Genomic DNA, 17,704 nt, shown 5'->3' with positions numbered 1-17,704 from the left:
TGTATTTTTGAACTAAAAATTTTAAGGGCTTTATTGGGCTGTGAAGAGGCCATTAGGGCCATGGCCCATTACCACCCCTAAGTACATCCATCGGACCTTTGATATTGTATTTCCTCTTCATTCTGATATTTTGCTTGCGAAAATGCGAGTCAATGCAGTGTGAGCTCAGCAGTTACAGGAATATGGGGGCAGAAACTACAACTCTGAATAAATGTAAGGGGTTCGTTGCAAAAGTTGCCAAACATAACGACTTCTTAAACCTGAAGAAATCTCAGAACAGCTGCCAAGGAACACCGAGTTCAGAGCAGCAAGCCACCGGGCACCTCGCGGCGATCGCTCTTCCAAATCCTCGAGATCAAACGATCTCGCAAGCATTGAGGCTGCCAATTTGCTTCGGTTGGTATTGGTTGGATCCCAGGGCGACGAGGTCGCCGCAATGGGTCACGGCGGCATCTGGATCCGGGCGGCGGTGGCAGTGGCGGCGGGAGGCGCCATCGCGGCTCGCGCGGTCCGGCGCAAGTCCGTTGACTTCAGCGCCGTGTTCGTCGGAGTCCCTGCCATGGTGGCTCATACGGTCGCCGGGTACAGGTTGGAGAGGCGCCCCTCTTCGTTTTCAGCGGAAGGGTTTGCCCGTGAATTCGTGACTAGATCTCGAGTTTGTGCTTCGCAGGTTCGCGGGGCTGCTGCTGGTGTTCTTCTTCACGTCCTCGCGGGTGACGAGGGTCGGCGAGGCGAGGAAGCGTGCCCTCGATCCCGAGTTTAAGGAGGGTGGGCAGCGTAACTGGTGAGTTGAAGTGCTGCTTCTGTTGCTCCTCTCTGCCATGAGCCCATGACCCAGTTTACAACCAAGAGTAATATGGGATGATGTTAACTGAGTGTTTCGGTTTTGGGGTATAATGGCGTTATATATTTTTTATTTAAGGCATGAAAACGCCAAAACTGAATGTGAAGTCCCTTGACTTTATACGTTTGGTGCATGATGTTATAAACTGAGGAACGAGAAGTTTCTGCGAATGAGGAATGATCGAAAATTTTGGTTGTCTACATCATTAGCTCTGTAGAAGCTTCAAATGATTTCGGTTTCAGTTGTTTTAGTAGGATAATGAGTTGATTCGGTGGACTAGTTTATCTCTGAGTAGATTCTCTGCAAGAAGAGAGAAGCCTTTCCTGCAGCGATTCTGTAGTTTTGTCATTTGTGTCCGAAAGGACAACCCAAGGGCTTGATAAGCTTTTTTCCTAAGTCTTAAAATGACTAGATGACCTAACTTTTCATAAGGACGACGGTGATGAATTGAAAGTTTGTTGTGAATTAGATTGCCTTTCTTCTGTTAAGAATTCACCATGTCTACTGTCTCGTAGAGATTTTGCATAGCTTTTTGTGATATTTCTTGCCTCGGAGCATGCCTACTTTCTTCGGACAGGAGCCATGCCATTGATTGATTAGTGATTACTGTATTTTGTTTACCCTTACTCAAAGTGTTGCTACAGTACAAGAAAAGTAAAAAACTATGAACAGTTCTATCTTGATGTAATATTATCCACCACCCACATCTATCCAATTATCACCCACATCTATCCAATTTTTCAGATTTAATGAGTCAATTTTCTAAAAACAAAAGGCTGTTTATCTGGATGTAATTGATGTGACATGCAACCAATGTGCCTTTATTTATGTACTTTCTAGTTTTGAAAATGTTGACATTGCCATTGCTGAGATGGATATATTTGGATTTCAGAAAGTTCCCTTCTGAATCTTTCTAATGCAGGTGCACCCACTCTTATTGGCAGGAAGCAAGTTTTGTCAAATAGTGGCATTGCAAGTATCTTGGTTGTTTTGATAGCATTAGTTACTGAAGGGACAGATAGGTGTTTGGATTCAAAAGAGTCAACTCTTGTAACTGCACTTATTGGTGGTGTTATCGGACATTATGCTTGCTGCAATGGTGATACATGGTCTTCTGAGCTCGGCATTCTTAGCAAAGCTGAGCCACGAATTATCACAACATTCAAGGTATGCTTTAGGCTTTTCTCTGATTGCGCAATTAACTAGCAAGCATATAATTTCACTGTTTTCTTTCAACGTTAAATTTGATCAGAGAGTGCAAAAGGGTACCAATGGTGGTGTAACCATAGATGGACTTCTCGCAGCAGCAGCAGCTGGATTCTCGATTGGGCTTGCGTTTGTGCTGATAGGATTCTTAACCGCACAGTGTGCTTCTTATGTATTCTGGAGGCAGTTGCTGGTTATACCTTTGGCTACAGCCGCTGGCCTAGGTGGAAGCCTGATTGATTCAATCTTGGGCGCAACGGTTCAGTACAGTGGGTTCTGCAGTGTTCGTAAACGGGTATTACATCCTCAACTATTTAAAATCTGCCAGTCTCTACATATCCATCTTCTGTGATTCATAAGCTGATTGTTTCTCCGTTGTGTATGTTTGCTTTTGCTTAGGTGGTGGGAATAGATGGTCCAACCGTAACGAGGATTTCAGGAATGAACATACTGGATAACAATGGGGTCAATGTAGTGTCTGTATTCTTGACAACTGTTCTTACCGCAGTGGCTTGCACATACATCTTCTGAGGTCTAGCTACGGTCTATGGAGAGTAATGGTAGGACCACATTACTGAAGACAGAGAAAACCGATTGATGAATTAGAACAGCAAATTGTGTAGCAGTGCCGTTAGTCAGTTTGATGCATGTAATAGTAGATACATTGTTGTTTTAGCATCAAGTATTTTCAACACTGGATGGGATCTTAGATCTTTCAAATAGAGGAAAAACACTTGCAGCTATCCCTTAAAGTCAGTTCTCTGTAACATTTATTTATGCCCTAGCAAGAGAAAACAAACACAATCATTATGTTATCATCTTCGTTAAATATTTAATGTATTAGCAGTAATTAGCGCTATCTGAAAGGACTGTGCTACTATTAGTTAATCTTTTCGGACAGTATATGGTATACACATGTCATCGGAAATCCTGTGTAGCGTGAACTGCTTGATGAAGATACGCCGTGGCATGCAAACATCTGGTGCGAACTGGTCCAGGATCCAGAAGTTGTATCCATAAAAAGAGAGACACACAATATACAGGGCGGTATTTCATTTCTTTTCTCGTTGTATCCATATAGCTAAACTAGCAATGTATGTTTTGAAGGGCCCCAGCTCCACATCTCGATCCAAATAATTCCTAGAATTTTAGGTAAGAATTAGGCCAGCGCTTGGTTTACGGGGAGACAGTGAGGTCATGCAAAACAGGATCCTGCTTATAATAGAAAATCGCTAGCAATTAGCAAGTAGATAACCTAAAGGACAACATTTTAAAGAGACTGCTTTTGTTTCCCTTCAACCTCACCATCATTAAAAAAAACAGCAAAAAGGAAGGCTGCAAACTTGTCGTCCTCTCATGCAATGCACGCTGTCCAGACAACAGGACGCATTCTGACAGAATTTGAATCAGACAAGATTTGAATTTGAATCAGACAAGATTTAGACAAGAAACACCCCATTCCAAGAATACGCCATGCAAAAATCAAAATGTCCCTTCGTCCTCAAACCATCAGCTATTAATTACAGACTTTGACAGAGGGGGCGCATACAAAAGGTAACAAAATGCCTTTGTATACACCCCCAGTGAAGCAAGCAACTTCATCTAATTTAGCTACCAAATAGTGAAAACGGAATGCAGTTGGTTCCAACCTCATGTCACAGTTGGGGCTACCAGACGAGCTGATGAAGGAGGCGGCGGAAAGCTAACGTCCGCGACAATCACCGGCTGGTGGTACCCACGCGCGGCGCTCCGCTCCAGCTGCTCCCACATGAGCCTCCGCCGCTCCTCGGTTGCGACTCGCTTCTCTTCTTCCTCTTCAAAATTGTTCTGACAAGTTAGGAGCAACCTCTCGTCCAAGTCATGGAACATTTTCCGCACGTTCATTGTTACATTGAGGACCGATTGGTTCCAGTGCCAACGGGTGTTCCGCTCCAGAGCTGGATATATTATCGGCAGGATCACTTGACGATTTTGGGAGATCATATCGAACAGGTGCTCATTGTTCCATAGGAACAAAGCTCTCTCAGCAACCTACAAAAAGAAGGCCACAGAAAAGCAGCAGTGCTTGAGTTTGAAAGGCTAACTTCATCATGCAACAGTGCAATATGTATGCATCATACAACATGCAGTGACATGAACAAAGCGGACAGTAGTGTCAGGCTGGTCATAATCCTAAATTTATGTTTTTTAATCAACAGTGAGACAGATGAATACAATATGCTATGCATATAGGAAAATAGGAAACAGTGCGACCAATCCACATTAGTGCACAAAATCAGTAGACAGCTCAAATGGAAAATCACAATTCTACCTTGTTGATTGTCAAGCTCCACAAAGGTGCAAATGCCAACAACTTCTAATTATTGAGAAATCAGAGCATTTGCATTCATAACATGACTGGAGTATATAAAGTAGCAGCAGACTTTGATGATCCCCACACATCAACACCCCCAAATATTCCTCCTCACCTGCCTTTGGACCAAGGATTTGATCTTCTGTGGCCTAGACTTCTAGAGTACAGTGAGACCAATTTAAGGTGGAACTAGAGAATTATAGGGCATTTTCCAATCCTATGTTAAAAAAAAAACAAATGGCCTGAAGCCTCACAGGGCTAGAAAGTGACCACACACTGCACCTGAGCCAATAACATAAGAGCGTGGTCTCACTTTAGCCAGCAAGAAAAGATTTTAGCCACTGATGAAATTCTTATCATTAATTAGCAAGCACTGTCATAAAGGTGCAGGGGACCATGTAAAGGAACACTAATAAATCAGAAAAGTAACACGAAAAGGAAAGGGGTCAAACAGATTCTTGGATTAACATAAGCAAAAGATTCAGCTGGAAAACAACTTTGCAACCACTACTTGATAATAAAGAAGATTTGCTCAAAACCTTTTATTAGAGGAACTACATTGCACGAGCATATATTTTCTATTGGTATTTGTTACCATGCCAATTGTTATAAGCAGAAGAGCACAGCAAAATACACAGAGAAGACACAATTCAAGTGAAAACATTAACCAAGGATTACTTAATTACTGATTTCAGAAAGAAAATCACCTGAAAATGAGAGCTATTCAGGCAACTCGCAATCCTCCGGAATAAGGGAACCATGCACTTCTGAAATTCAGCCATATCAGTCAACTCCAGCACCTCCTCCAACTCGCCCAAGAACATCATTTCCTTCTGACTATTCGTAACCGGCCAATACTTCAACAGGCCTCTAATCACAGTCCCGGCAAGCTTTGGTTCCTTCTCAATAAACTGTGTGATGCAATACGTCAGCTGCGGCAGATAAACTCCCACTGATTTCGGCTTATGAAGCGGAATCAATGCTTTCCATAAGAACAACTTATGTTCCTCCTTCAATGGCTTTGCAAACCCACTTATTACACTGCCAAAGACCTCCAACAGCTCGGCGATCCCATTGTGATGATCAGTCTCGAACACAAACCTATAAAAGATATTGCTCACAGCCTTACGGATGAATGGGCGGTTTCCCATGAACTTGCCATAAATCCTATGCAATATCGTCTTCAAGCAGTCCCTCTCTCTCGGGTCATCAGAATCAAACAGATCGAGCAGCTTCGAGAAGAAAGAATTGTCGACATACTTCCTAGCTACCTTGGCATCGACAAGCGGCGAGGTCACAAAACGAAGGAGAAACTCATACACGACTTGCAGGTGGTACCAGGACGGATCGAAGAACGGCTCGTCCTCCTCGGTCTCTGAAGCCGTGGTGCCCGACCGCACCTTGGGCGGGAAGACCCTGAAGAGGTTGGCGGCGAACATGCGCACGCACGCCGCAATCATCGTCTCCGTGAGGGGCTCCTCGGCGGCGCCAATGCAGTCGACCAGGGACATGAGCATCTGCCGCTTGCGCTCCTTCTCCGGCGAGTCCTTGCCCCGGTCGGAGAAGTCGTACACCGCGCAGCAAATGTTCACCTTCTGGATGAAGGCCTCCTCCCTGGACCTCACCTCGGCCCCGGCGCCCGCCAAGGGGGGCGGAGGCGAGGCGCTGGGCTTCCCCGCGGCCCCATTCTCCCGCGGCAGCGGCAGCGGCGGCGGCATCTTCGCAAGCGGCGAACCCGCGCCCCCGCCACCGCCAGAGCTGGATTTCATCGCCTTCCACGAGAGCTTGCCAATAAATTGCTTCCACATGGCGGCGAGATCCGGCGGCACCAACACCACATCCAATCTCCCCAATTAAACAACCATTCCGACAAGCCCAGCCTCCTCTCGACAACACGACGGCGCGAATCCCGGGCCCGTAAAAGACCGCGCTTTGGCGACGGCAGCGAGCGGCCGATCCTCCAGCAACAACCGCAAGAGATCGCAGGGGCGAGCTGCAGCCGCCTGAGCAGATCGACCACCACCCTCCGGATAAGGGGACGACACGCCGCGCGAATTATCCGGGGCCGGGAGCGCGAGCGACGGCGGGGCGCGGAGGCCTGGCAGGGATCCGGCAATGGCGGGCTCAGCGCCAGATCCGGGGGCCGGAGGCGGCCATGGATGGGATCTCGGGGGGAGGGGAAAGGGGCGTGGAGAGGTGGGGAAAATTTTGGCGTTTTGAGGAGGGGGTGGTGGCAGGGCAGGGCAGCCAGCCGCTGGAGGCGAGGCGAGGCCGCGAGGAGGGGTGAGAGGACACTGCAAGTGAGAGCGAGCTGCCTGGGCAGTGGAACGATGCAAGGACGACGGGTGGATCGCCCGCTAGGCGCTCGTGGGCCGTCGGATCGGGCGGTGGACCTTCCCCGGACGTCCGATCTGTGGCCGGTTGTTTTCGTTTTCTTTTTAATGGTTGCTGTCTTTGTTTAGCTCTGGAAAGGCATACGGGTATGAACTGCATGATGGTGATTGGATAATGGGAGATCGGTTGCAACGATGGAGAAATATCTATCATTCGAATGTTTCCTTTGGTGCCTGCAGTTGTTGTTTAGTAATTACTAAACTTCTTTTATGAGTTGCCCATTTTTTTTGTGGTATATCGTTTTATAATATTTGTCAGCTATTACAATCTTTTAAAAAAATTCACCTATTACTGTTACTGCATGAGAATACGAGATGATGTTCGAATACGGACAGCAGTGCCGGGGGTGGGGGGGGGGGGGGGGGGGGAGCACGGCCCCCCTAACGGCATGGTGTTTCTTCCTCCGCCTATCTGACGAGGAAGAAGAGAGAGCTCTCTGGTGCAGCGTTGGATAGGTAAGGATAATGTCGGAGATATTAGTTATTTCTTTCATCGACCATTGTCACAGAACTAACAATGCTTGGTTGCAGCTCTGTAGATGAAACTGAAGCTTGCTGCTGCTTCGCTGCTGGCACTGAAGAGATGCACTCGAGTTCTTTGAGTTTCTCGCTCTGTTGATGTGTGGTATTTCCTTGTGTCAGTCTGCTTATTCATCGCCTTGTTGATATGTGTTCCGTGGCGTATTGTCCATGTATAAGTGAGTTTCCATGTACCGAACCACTTCTATGAAATGAATGATATGTTCTATGTGTTCCTCTCGTATTCAGTGTTAAACGAATTATCTTGAATGACTATCTACCGGACTTTGATCCAGCAGCTTCTTCGCCTCCGCGTCAGCCCCCCCTACGGTGCAAATAATAGTTAATCTATCCTCCTTTTTACACCAAATATAATTAGATAAGTAATTTACAGCAAGTACAATGTCTAGTAGCTCACATTGCACTTTTAGTTAAAGTCCACCAGATTGATCAAGAGACAACAGCTACACCACTGTCAAAGTGTTATTTTCAAAATGGTCTCATTATGGGGGGCAAACGAATAAGTCGTAAAATGACTTTGTCTACGTGACTGAAGCAAAAAAATGTAGCTTCTGCGGCTATCGTGATCCCAAACGAATGAAGCCGTTTTACCAAATGTTTTTTTAAATAGCTTCAGCTTAACTTCATAAAAAAAATGCAGCCGAAGTTATTTCAGTAAGAGGCGTAGATTGAAGAAGGCTCCGAGAACGAGGAGCCGAGGGTCGCTACTGGTGATTCCAAACTTGCTACGTGCGGAGGCAGGGACGCCACCACGCGTCCGCGTTTCGGCCCTCCTTTAAAATTTTTGCTGGCTCCACCGCTGAAGACATCATGTCATGGACCTACGTGCTGGTGCATAATCGAATAGGAAATATTAAAATGACAAAAAAATCATATGAAGTTCATACAAACAGTAGGTTTCAAAATACTCACTATAACAATTTTGCATGTATTTTGTAAGTTTTTTCTAACAAGTGAGTGATGAGTCGTTGTTCTTCCTATCCAAAAGCGAATGATGGCTTCGTTTGACATCCCAACACCTAATCATTTCATTTTCAGTCTCAAACTATGGCTTGAGTAGCCATGAAGTCCTCCGAACTTTTGCTCACCCCAAGGACCTCAGAATGTTTATTATGCTCATGAAATCCATGTTTCCATAGAGTAGTCTACCACAACCTGATGCACTGCTCATGCTTTCAACTGAAGCCTAGCGTGTTAATCTTAGCTTACCAAGGCTCCATTCTTATGTCACTTTCCCAGAACAAATCCTTCAGGAAAAGGGAAGAAGACCAAGGAATTGACATGGTAGGTGACAATCCCGACGATGACCTGACACGGATAAGGCGGTCGTTTTCACTCTGAAAAGGGGAGCGCCACCAGCCCTGATCCGTCGCCACCACACCACCTCATTCAGCGGCGACGATCCTTGTAACACCCAGCTGTTAGTCCACTATAATTAAACTAATCAGGGTCATTAGTTCAAAATTTACGCGACGAATCACTAAACCCGAAACTCTTCCTGTCAGTCTGGGCCGAACCGGTCTGACCGGTTGCACCTGAGTAAACCGTTTTTGAGGCCCCACAACATTTAAACCTCTATCTATTCCTCACCAACTCATTCAATCTATCTGGGTTCAGCTCGACCTCTCCCCGAGCTCCCCTCTTTCCCAAACCCTTTCTTCCAAAAATTTCCCATTCCCACTCAATCCAAGGCCGGGAAGAGCTTCAAATCGGTGGAGGAGCATCTTCTCCATGTGCTCATCCCTGGGGTGACGTGGAGTCTCAAGTTCTTCGTGGGGGAGAAGCCCACTCAAAATAAACAAGTTAGGGTTGGTTCGATCTCCTTTTCTAGGTGATTAGAAGTGAATTTCTTTGGTCAAACACCCCTAAGTGAACTCATGAACTAAAGCCTAGAAGGGATTTAGATTTGGTAGGCTAGATAACTCATTCAAGGTATTTCACCTAGGGTTGGGTGAATCCACTTTTTAGAAGGTTTTAGTCCAATTCCTTAGGTTAAGATCATCCTTATGCATCCCTGAACTTGGGCCTAGAATGGAATTAGAATTTGGTGGATTAGTTTCGCCGCGGCATGGATTCTAGCTTCTTATCTGGGTAGGACCGGTCTGACCGTCGAAGGGACCGGTCTGACCGGTGAATTAGTAGGGTTCAGTGGAATCGGTCTGACCGGTATGGGACACCGGTCTGACCGGTGTTAGCAGAGCTGAGAGGGTTAAATTGGGGTTTGTTGATGCAAATAGTTAGAATTTAATTGGGTTATTGATTATTTGTAATTTTTATAAATTATGATGCATTCTCATGTCATATACATATGCACACGTGTAGCAGCCGAGACAGAGGAGGTGGTGTACGAGGTGGTTGCGGAGCCACAGGAGCCGCAGGGGCAAGCCCCGCAGCAGGAGGAGCGGCGTGAGAACCAGGCCCAAGGCCCAGTTGACCCCGGTACTGAGCAGCACTCGCAAGGCAAGCCCCGGTGCATGACCTATTATTTTAAATTATGACATCTATATATGTATTTATTACTTGTGCATTACGTTTTAGGAGTTGTTTGGAACCCTAGTTGCATTATTCCTAGGATTCCTTGAGTTATACTAGTACGTATAGGACGATAGAAGTGCTATGTTTAACGGTTCCCGGTAGAAGACAAGTGATCTCTTGTCACTTGCGAGATATATGATGTTTAGAAGTCGAGTAATTTCTGGTTACTTGCAAGATATAAGATATAATCATGTTCCAGTACATGAGTTGTGAATTTGATACGGAATGAATGGAGAATTGAGACCGGACGGGAAATGATGAGGATATGTAGGTATGGCAGCAGGACAGGGTTTCTGGGTATCTTAGTCCCGTCTGTGTCGATTAAGGACCGGCCGTTGTCGGCAGTGTTGATCGGGGATTGAATTGTACTAACCGCATGCCGGGAGTAGGAGGTAGTCAGAACTGGTAAGCCTAGTACTGCCTTGTTTCGAAAGTATAGGACTCCATCTCACCTCCTGAGTAGTCGAGTAGTCGCGGAGAAATGGGGTTGTATGTATTACTTTTGGTGGTCTCACGTTGAGCTCGGCTGACCATATGATGGTGGGGCGGTCATGTAGTTCGAAGCGGGGAGGGGAAGGGTTGGTGCGTGTGGTCCGACGGGGCTTATGCGTGCCGTGTTGGTTAAGTCCACCTTGCAAGATTAAATCGAATCGATTCGCCGTGTCTCGTGGTTATGAGAGCATTGATCTCTTTGCTGCATCGTAGCAAAATGTTAGAATGTGAGCCATATATATATATATATATATATATATATATATATATATATATATATATAGACACACACACACACACATATATATACATATATATATAATGTTGAACACATGAAATTATTTTGATTGCACCACCATATTTGCTATAGTTGGTTCGTGCAAATATTAGATTAGAGGTAATTTATGTAGAATCTGGGGCTAAAATATTGAAAATAAGGATCCACTTGTAGATGCTTTTTCTGTAAAATAACCACCAGCCAAATACCTTGCATGTCTAGGTATGTGGCCTAAGCTATACCCACTGGTCGGGTAAGTCTTGCTGAGTATTAGTTGCTCAGGGTTTGTTGCTACTCAAATTATTTCAGGAGCCCAGGACATTGATTTCTGCCCCTGTTGTGCCAAGTTCATCTGCCGCAATGCAGAGGGGTGGCAGGTCGTGGAGAAAGACCCTTAGGCTGGAGCGTCGGTTGGGTTGCACACTTGAGGGCAGAGTTGCAGCCCTTAGTTTTTGCGTAGACCGGTCTGACCGGTTAGTAGACCGGTCTGACCGGTAGGGATGGTTAGGGCTGGGACGACCGGTCTGACCGGTTGAGTAAACCGGTCTGACCGGTTGGGCAAAGACAGTAAAGGTGGCATTAGTGTAGATGTAGGCTCTTTTCCTTTGAACTTTGGTTACATCTTTTCTAAGTTGTAAACTATGTAAATTATGTATGTGTATTTGAATCAGGTTTGTAAAATTATGGTATTTGAGCTCGTTTGTAAAAAGTTATGTTTATTCATGTTATGTCGCATTGTTGTACTTTCAAGTATTTGTCGTGCTTGTACCATCTGCGCCCACCTTCGCGTGGGACTACCGGTATTGTTTCGATCGGGCCGTGGGTTGAGAAAGGACCGTCAAATTAAACCATTAAGCTAATGCGCCCGATGTGTTAAAATAACGGCCATTAGACTTAATTTAGAATTTTAATTTGACGGTTCTGTCACAATCCTCCACACATGTTCCGCCTACCATGCGCCCATCAGGATTCAGGGCCAAGCTCGGCGAGATCACGGCACCGATCAATCATCCTGGGCTCCGGAGCCGAAGCCCAGAACCGGCGCCTCTCGCCGTCCCACCGCACCCGCGGAAAAAGAAAAGAAAAGGACCCCTCATTTGATCGTGTCGGCTTCGTTCAGGCTTCAGAGAGATGCTGGAAGAACATGGGAGAGAGATCATGGTCCTCAACTGAAGAAATGGTTTACCCTGAAGAGAAAAACTGATCTCAGCCAGTCAATGGCACATGGACAGGTAGCCACCACATCTGAGATCTCCGCTTGTTTACTACTGGAGCATGAGTTCATTTTCAATGACCGTTTCGTTTGGCATCAGCATCAGCATGGCATGGCATTGGTTAAAGAAGAAATCAACCATTGACTACCATCCACTATGGAAGTTCAGAATGATTATTCATTTCAGACCTTCCAGGACCCATGGGAGCAACCTACTGCACATGAACGGTGGTGAAATATCTGTCTTTCTGAAATCTGAATCTCAAGCCGGCTGATACCTGAGCTCGTCATTTAATACCCAGAATCAACGTGCCATAGAGAAAATCAGAATCAGCAACAGAACAAGCTGATGACGTTTGAAAGGACTGATAACCATGAACTTCAAACAAAACCATAGCTCAGGCTGCTCAGCACAATAAGATGTATATATGACAGCAATGCCATCAGCCTCACAACTGTAGCGAGTACCACACAATATAACCACCTAACATCAAAACGGCAAGCAGGCGACAAGCGTCGAACATGAGTTCTGCATGTCTGGTCTTATTCATCGAGAGACGAACTGTAGGCGTGTATATTTCAAACTTCGGATCTATATGTAGAAACTAGAGACAAGTAAAGCAACTACAACCTTTTCTCAGCTCAATAGCATAAGGGGACCAAAAGCGGGGTAGGCGACAACTGTACACATTTCTATCTCACGTGAAGATCCTCAGGACAGCAAGGTTCCATCTTTCCTTCAAGAAGTCCGTGCGAATCAAGAGTGAGTGTGTTTCATCGGGCGGCTCTTGGTGCTGTGAGTCACACAAAAGAAAAAGAATGAATCAAAATGGTTGTTATCATTAGATGACAATTGTAGCACAGGAAGAAAATCTTCAGGAAACATGTACCTAAGTTAACAGCCTCTGAACTTTGCATCAGACGAAGGCGCTGGCAGGTTTCCACAAACATCCTGCATAAGCATTAGTTAGAAACTTGACAAATTGAAGTCTAGTGGGAACAGTCTACTATGAACTTCCAGCTCCATATGAAGAACTATTCTAGTTCATTGCAGTATACCAAGAAATAAGATGCAGAACAAAAATAACACATACCAAACCACCTCAAAGCTCAGGTTAATATATTTCCTAGAAGGATCAAGAAGCAATTTGCTACATAGCAGAGCCCATACATCTGTGAACAGTGTGCAATCCGGTAGTGGAGAACAAAACAAGAAAACCTTATCCAAAGTAGCCCACTAATAAAGTCAATCTTTTCATATACAGGCCGCGAATTGCTCTGTTGTGGAGCAAACAATACACCAGAGTTGTTTAATCTCCTAAAAAGCTAGAAACAACAATAGCCACACATACGGTCCAAGAAACCTCAAAGAAACTATTGCGATTGATCCACGTAATAGATGTTTCTGGATGATACATAAGATTAAAAAAACAAGAAGGCAAAAAAAGGTGTGCATAACTAGATTCAATTTCCCCTGTTGGCTATCTAAGTTAAACTTGACCAAAAGGAAGGGCAAGGCTTTGTGATCAGTACGACGATATGATCACAGCAAACTACAAGGAAATGCCAATGCTTGTCTGTAAATAGCAAAAACAAAGGAGTGTGCTCCAAGTCTCCTTTCATGAGATCACCCTCTACTCCCAACAACAATATATAGATCAGTACATGCAGAATCAGAGAAGCAAATCCTCCTTAAATGCAGTTATGCTACACACATGTATTGCTAACAACCAAGGGTAGCTATGATGAATCTGACTTTAAAACAATGCGACGTTGTAAGAAAAAAAAGTACAAATAATTTTTTAAAAAAAATCATGAAAAGCGCCCTTTGGTCTTTCATCAATTAAATCAACCACTTTGTATGGATGGGGAAGATGAAGCAATTTCAGTGCCATTCCAAAACAATTGGGCGAAATCACTTACCCTGTTACCCATCACTATTTACCCGAAGGAAAAAGTTCAATTTACTCCCCTCAACTATAGACAAAGTCTGGATAATCCCCTAAACTATAACTTGGTTCAATTTACCCCCTAAACTATGTCATTTAGTTTACTTTACCCCATAACACAATTTATCTTTTTTGTTTCTCCTTACACAAGTTGAATTTTAATTTCAAATTTTGCAGGGTAGTAATGAACATCACAATGCATATTTAGAAAAAGTTTTATAATTTTTCCCCATTAGTTTTCATATAATTTTGAACTCCAATGACTAATTTATTATTAAATATCCTAATCTATCAAAATAATGATAAAAAATTATGATTTATTTTTCTAATATGTGTTATGGTGTGTACTATCATGTTGTAAAATTTCAACTTAAAACTCCACCTGTGCATAGAGAAATGAAAAAGACAAATTACAGTAGGGGGTAATTTGAACCAAATGGGATAGTTTGAGGGGTAAAATGAACCGAAAAATAGTTTAGGGGGTTATCCAGACTTTGACTATAGTTGAGGGGAGTAATTTAGACTTTTTCGTTACCGAAACAACCCCCTTAGGATTTGTTTCCTTCCTACCCAATTTCAATCCGTACCAATCATGCTGATTGCAAATCTACTTGGTGCAATCTAATTCCAATAAAAAGTAGTTCATTGCAGGACTCCGAAGAAATTCTGAAAGCCACCGCGATAATTTGATGATGAGTTCAAGATCCTAATCATTGATCATACGCTAGGAACTATGGTATTCTCAAGCACGAACTGCAGTGGTGGTAATAATCGACGAATTAGGGAAAGTTGGAGTTCAGATTGAAGGAGCTCACTTCCAGGGGACGTCGCCGACGAGCATCCAGTCACCGTCCTTGTCCTCGTACGTGGGCACGTACTCCGTCCCGTTCACCGCGTCCACCAGCTTCCTCTCGTCGTCGGCGAACTTTCCTGCGCGCCGTCCAGGCAAACCACCCTCATCAGCTGGAACGCTCAACCAAACAGAGCGAAGCAAGCGAGGCAGAGGGGTGGTACTCACGGATGGTGAAATGGGAGAAGAACTTGTCCTGGAGCGCGCGGAGGAGCTGGTCGTAGCCTGCGTAGGCCTCGAGGTCCACCTTCCGCAGGTAGGGCGCGCCGTCGACGGCCACCTTGACGAACTTGGCGGCCTGCTTAGCCTTGCTGGAGCCCGCGACGTCGGCGAGCGCGTTCTTGCGGTACGACCTCACCGGCGGCCACCCCACCACCCGCGCCCTGGCCACCAACAGAGAGAGGCAGAGGCAGAAGCAAGCAAAGCAACAGTCAGGCTCTGACGCTAACCTCTCGCCAAATTAACCACCTTCCTGGAAAAGGGAAACAGGTGCGTGGCCTAAGATTATCGAGGGGAAAGGCGGGCCGTACTTGGGTGCCGGGGGAGCATCGGAGGACGCGGCGGCGAGCGGGGAGGAGCGGTCGGCGTCGGCGTCGGAGGAGGCGCGCTTGCGGTCGGGGTCGGGGAAGGCGGAGGAGGACGAGGACGAGGACGCGGAGCCCGGGAGGCGGAGGGTGAGCGCGAGCGCGGTGTCCTCGAAGTCGAGGCCCGAGGCGGCGGAGGACTCGGTGGAGCTCCGCTCCGTCTCCACCGACATGGCCGGCGGCGTGGGTGGGGGTCCCGCGGCTGCCGCTCCGCGTGTGGGCGAGAGAGACGGGAGGGGGTGGGGAGGGAGGACGGAGGAGGAAGGGAAAGCAGAGCCGGATTGGTTATAGCGGGTGGGCCGTGGTCGCTGGCCAGTGGCCAGGTTGCGCGGAGTTTTCCGCATGAGCCCCTAACCTTTGCGCCAATTCCTTCGAAGCTCTGCCTGCTCTGAACCGTAACGTTGATGAAGGGAGGATCTGTGCGCGAATACGAGACGAGACGAGGGTGCGAAGCGCAAGACGGGAGGGGCGCTCGAGAGTTCCCAAAAGTGGAATAAACTAGGGAAATCGCGGGAGAGCACTCCGCGCGCGCGTGGCCCCACCGGTGGGCCCGCGCTGCCGGTTGGGCGCCCTGCAGCGGCCCCGGAATCGGCAAGCGGGGCCCGCGCCGGCCCCGGCCGTCGGATCCCCGACCGACGGCGGCGGCCAGCCCAACCACCCCGGGCTGCGGCATCACGGCACGCCGAAAGAGACCTGAGAAGCACACGCTCACGCACTTCCTTCCCCCGGTCATCATCGGCTGTTGTAACCCAGTACGGATAACAAGCCCGAGCCCGTTTAAAATTCTAGCCCACGATTTTTCTTTCTTTTTTCGTCAATAAAAAAGAATCGTTGCTGCGTCTGTTTCTTTTTTTGAAATAGCGAGCGCACGGGTTTGAAACGCGTGGAGTGGATTTGGGCACGATTTGTCTCCAAAACTTTACAGCTGCTAACTAGCTGCCAGGGACTCGTGTGACTGTGTGAGGCCGGAGTTTGAAACGAAACGGGATTTTCTTGAAAAGAAATGAAACGGGTGGGCGGGGAGTGCCAGACGGAACGGGACGCGTACCCGTCGGGCCATAAAGGCGGGGGGGCGCACGCATGTGAACGTGCCGTGCTGTCGGCCGCTTGTCCCCCCACCCGCCACTCCGTGCGTTCATTCACCGCCGCCCGTTCCGTTCCGTTCCGTTCGGTTGGGCCGTTCGCGTCCGCCTCGCCGTGCCCGTCGCCCGCGGGTCACCGCCGGTTCTCTTCCTCATCTCCGCCGCGTCCAAACCAAGCCGCCGCGCCCGTGCGGCCGCTTCGGATGCCGCCCGGGCGTGGGAGGGTGCGGCCAAGTAGGCAGGCAGGAGTGGGCCGAGATCGTGGTGGTCGGGAGCGAGAGCGAGCGATCTTCCCGCCGGCGTCTGGTCTGGTCTGGCCGGCAGCCGTGGGAGGCAAGGAAAGGAGGCTGGGCAGTGGCCAGTGGCCGGTGCGTGGTGCAGCGCGCCGGCGAGCAGGGATCTTCGAGTGGCTGGCTCGAGATGGCTGGAGATCTCGACGCCTTTTTCCTGTCCAGTTCAGCCGCGACAGCGCAGGACCCGAGGCCGGCGCCCGGTCCGGTCCACGTACGCCTTGCCTTGCAGTCAGACTGGCAGTGAGAGGCGCAGCGTGATCTCGACGGATCAGGGGTTGCGGTTGCGGCTGGCGGTGAGTCTGTATCTCTACGACTGGGCTTGTACAGTACTCGGACCGGGCACGTCGAGGACTCTGAGGCGTAGATCCGTGTTTGGTTTGATTGGAAAAAGTTTTCGACATTTTGACCACTAGGAGTATTAAATAAAATCTAATTATAAAAACACCTCCATAACTATGGTACTGTAGTAGTACTGTAGCTACTGAGGCTTTTGACCGTACGATTAGGGAATGATTAGTCGTGGTTACTGTAGTATCACTGTAGACAATTATGGTGGAACTTGGCTCATTAGATTCGTCTCGAAAAGTTACACTCATACGTGAAAAAGTTTCGCAAATAAATTTCATTTAGTACTCTATACATGCATTTGTTTTTTTGAAATTTTTTTAATGGTGTAAACCCAACATAGCCCTAGACTTGCAGTAATCTCTGAATCGGATCCTCGTTTCTGCTCCCTCACGAATCGGAGTCTGTGTATCTCTACGAATCGCAGTCGTTGAACATGGTTGCAGGGCACATGCTTGGTACATGGGCCACCAGTAGTGTTTCGATTTCTTCCAAGAAAGCTTCGATGTCCTGGTCCCTCGGGCGTGAGTCACGAGCGAGTGCCAAGAAATCAGGCAGGGAGCTCGGCAGAATAATGCCTGGACACGCAGCTTCTCTTTTGGCGCTTCCTGCTCGAGCCATTATTCTGACGGTCACCGCGGAAGAAGCCATTATTCTCGTCTCTCCTTTTGCCTTTTGCAAAGACAAAAAAACAAAAAGAAAGAAGATCACAACTTCACAGGCTGTCATACTTCGTTACCAGCTCTTC

At 47.1% G+C, this 17,704-nt stretch overlaps 3 protein-coding genes across 4 annotated transcripts; 1 reads left to right on the top strand and 2 right to left on the bottom strand.

Moving 5' to 3' along the window:
• Positions 1 to 85: 85 nt before the first annotated feature.
• On the top strand, positions 86 to 2,909 carry LOC120705813 (protein PGR-like). 2 transcript variants are annotated; one of them, XR_005688065.1, is made up of 5 exons: positions 86 to 588; positions 671 to 784; positions 1,767 to 2,011; positions 2,097 to 2,345; positions 2,450 to 2,881. XR_005688065.1 is itself a non-coding variant. In XM_039990339.1 (5 exons), exons 1-5 carry the CDS (start codon positions 437 to 439, stop codon positions 2,579 to 2,581), a joined length of 870 nt encoding a protein of 289 aa, XP_039846273.1. In that variant the 5' UTR covers positions 87 to 436; the 3' UTR covers positions 2,582 to 2,909. The 2 variants fall into 2 exon arrangements, 1 of the variants encoding a protein (XP_039846273.1); XM_039990339.1 differs by having other exon boundaries at positions 87 to 588; positions 1,789 to 2,011; positions 2,450 to 2,909.
• Positions 2,910 to 3,442: 533 nt separating this feature from the next.
• Positions 3,443 to 6,682, bottom strand: LOC120705811 (serine/threonine protein phosphatase 2A 57 kDa regulatory subunit B' kappa isoform-like). Its single transcript, XM_039990336.1, has 2 exons — positions 5,111 to 6,682; positions 3,443 to 4,081 (listed from the first exon to the last, which is right to left on the bottom strand). The coding sequence occupies exons 1-2, from the start codon at positions 6,209 to 6,211 to the stop codon at positions 3,701 to 3,703; spliced, it is 1,482 nt and encodes a 493-aa protein (XP_039846270.1). The 5' UTR covers positions 6,212 to 6,682; the 3' UTR covers positions 3,443 to 3,700.
• A 5,551-nt stretch (positions 6,683 to 12,233) lies between these two features.
• LOC120705810 (auxin-responsive protein IAA1-like) lies at positions 12,234 to 15,551 on the bottom strand. Its single transcript, XM_039990335.1, has 5 exons — positions 15,183 to 15,551; positions 14,821 to 15,035; positions 14,618 to 14,732; positions 12,744 to 12,805; positions 12,234 to 12,647 (listed from the first exon to the last, which is right to left on the bottom strand). Exons 1-5 carry the CDS (start codon positions 15,407 to 15,409, stop codon positions 12,628 to 12,630), a joined length of 639 nt encoding a protein of 212 aa, XP_039846269.1. The 5' UTR covers positions 15,410 to 15,551; the 3' UTR covers positions 12,234 to 12,627.
• Between the last annotated feature and the right edge of the window lie 2,153 nt (positions 15,552 to 17,704).

The sequence above is a fragment of the Panicum virgatum genome, chromosome 5K (assembly GCF_016808335.1).
Source record: "Panicum virgatum strain AP13 chromosome 5K, P.virgatum_v5, whole genome shotgun sequence".
Taxonomy (NCBI): domain Eukaryota; kingdom Viridiplantae; phylum Streptophyta; class Magnoliopsida; order Poales; family Poaceae; genus Panicum; species Panicum virgatum.
This window is presented reverse-complemented; position numbering and strand designations above follow the sequence as displayed.

Bases quoted from the DNA above. Each gene is read 5' to 3' on its own strand.
- LOC120705811 (XM_039990336.1), bottom strand. From the start codon at position 6,211: ATGTGGAAGCAATTTATTGGCAAGCTCTCGTGGAAGGCGATGAAATCC. The intron at 4,082-5,110 runs GTGATTTTCTTT...TTCTTTTTGTAG, and splicing joins TGAATAGCTCTCATTTTCAG to GTTGCTGAGAGAGCTTTGTT.
- LOC120705810 (XM_039990335.1), bottom strand. From the start codon at position 15,409: ATGTCGGTGGAGACGGAGCGGAGCTCCACCGAGTCCTCCGCCGCCTCG. The intron at 15,036-15,182 runs GTACGGCCCGCC...GTTGGTGGCCAG, and splicing joins GATGCTCCCCCGGCACCCAA to GGCGCGGGTGGTGGGGTGGC. The intron at 12,648-12,743 runs GTACATGTTTCC...TGTGACTCACAG, and splicing joins TTCAGAGGCTGTTAACTTAG to CACCAAGAGCCGCCCGATGA.
- LOC120705813 (XM_039990339.1), top strand. From the start codon at position 437: ATGGGTCACGGCGGCATCTGGATCCGGGCGGCGGTGGCAGTGGCGGCG. The intron at 589-670 runs GTTGGAGAGGCG...TGTGCTTCGCAG, and splicing joins CATACGGTCGCCGGGTACAG to GTTCGCGGGGCTGCTGCTGG. The intron at 2,012-2,096 runs GTATGCTTTAGG...AAATTTGATCAG, and splicing joins GAATTATCACAACATTCAAG to AGAGTGCAAAAGGGTACCAA.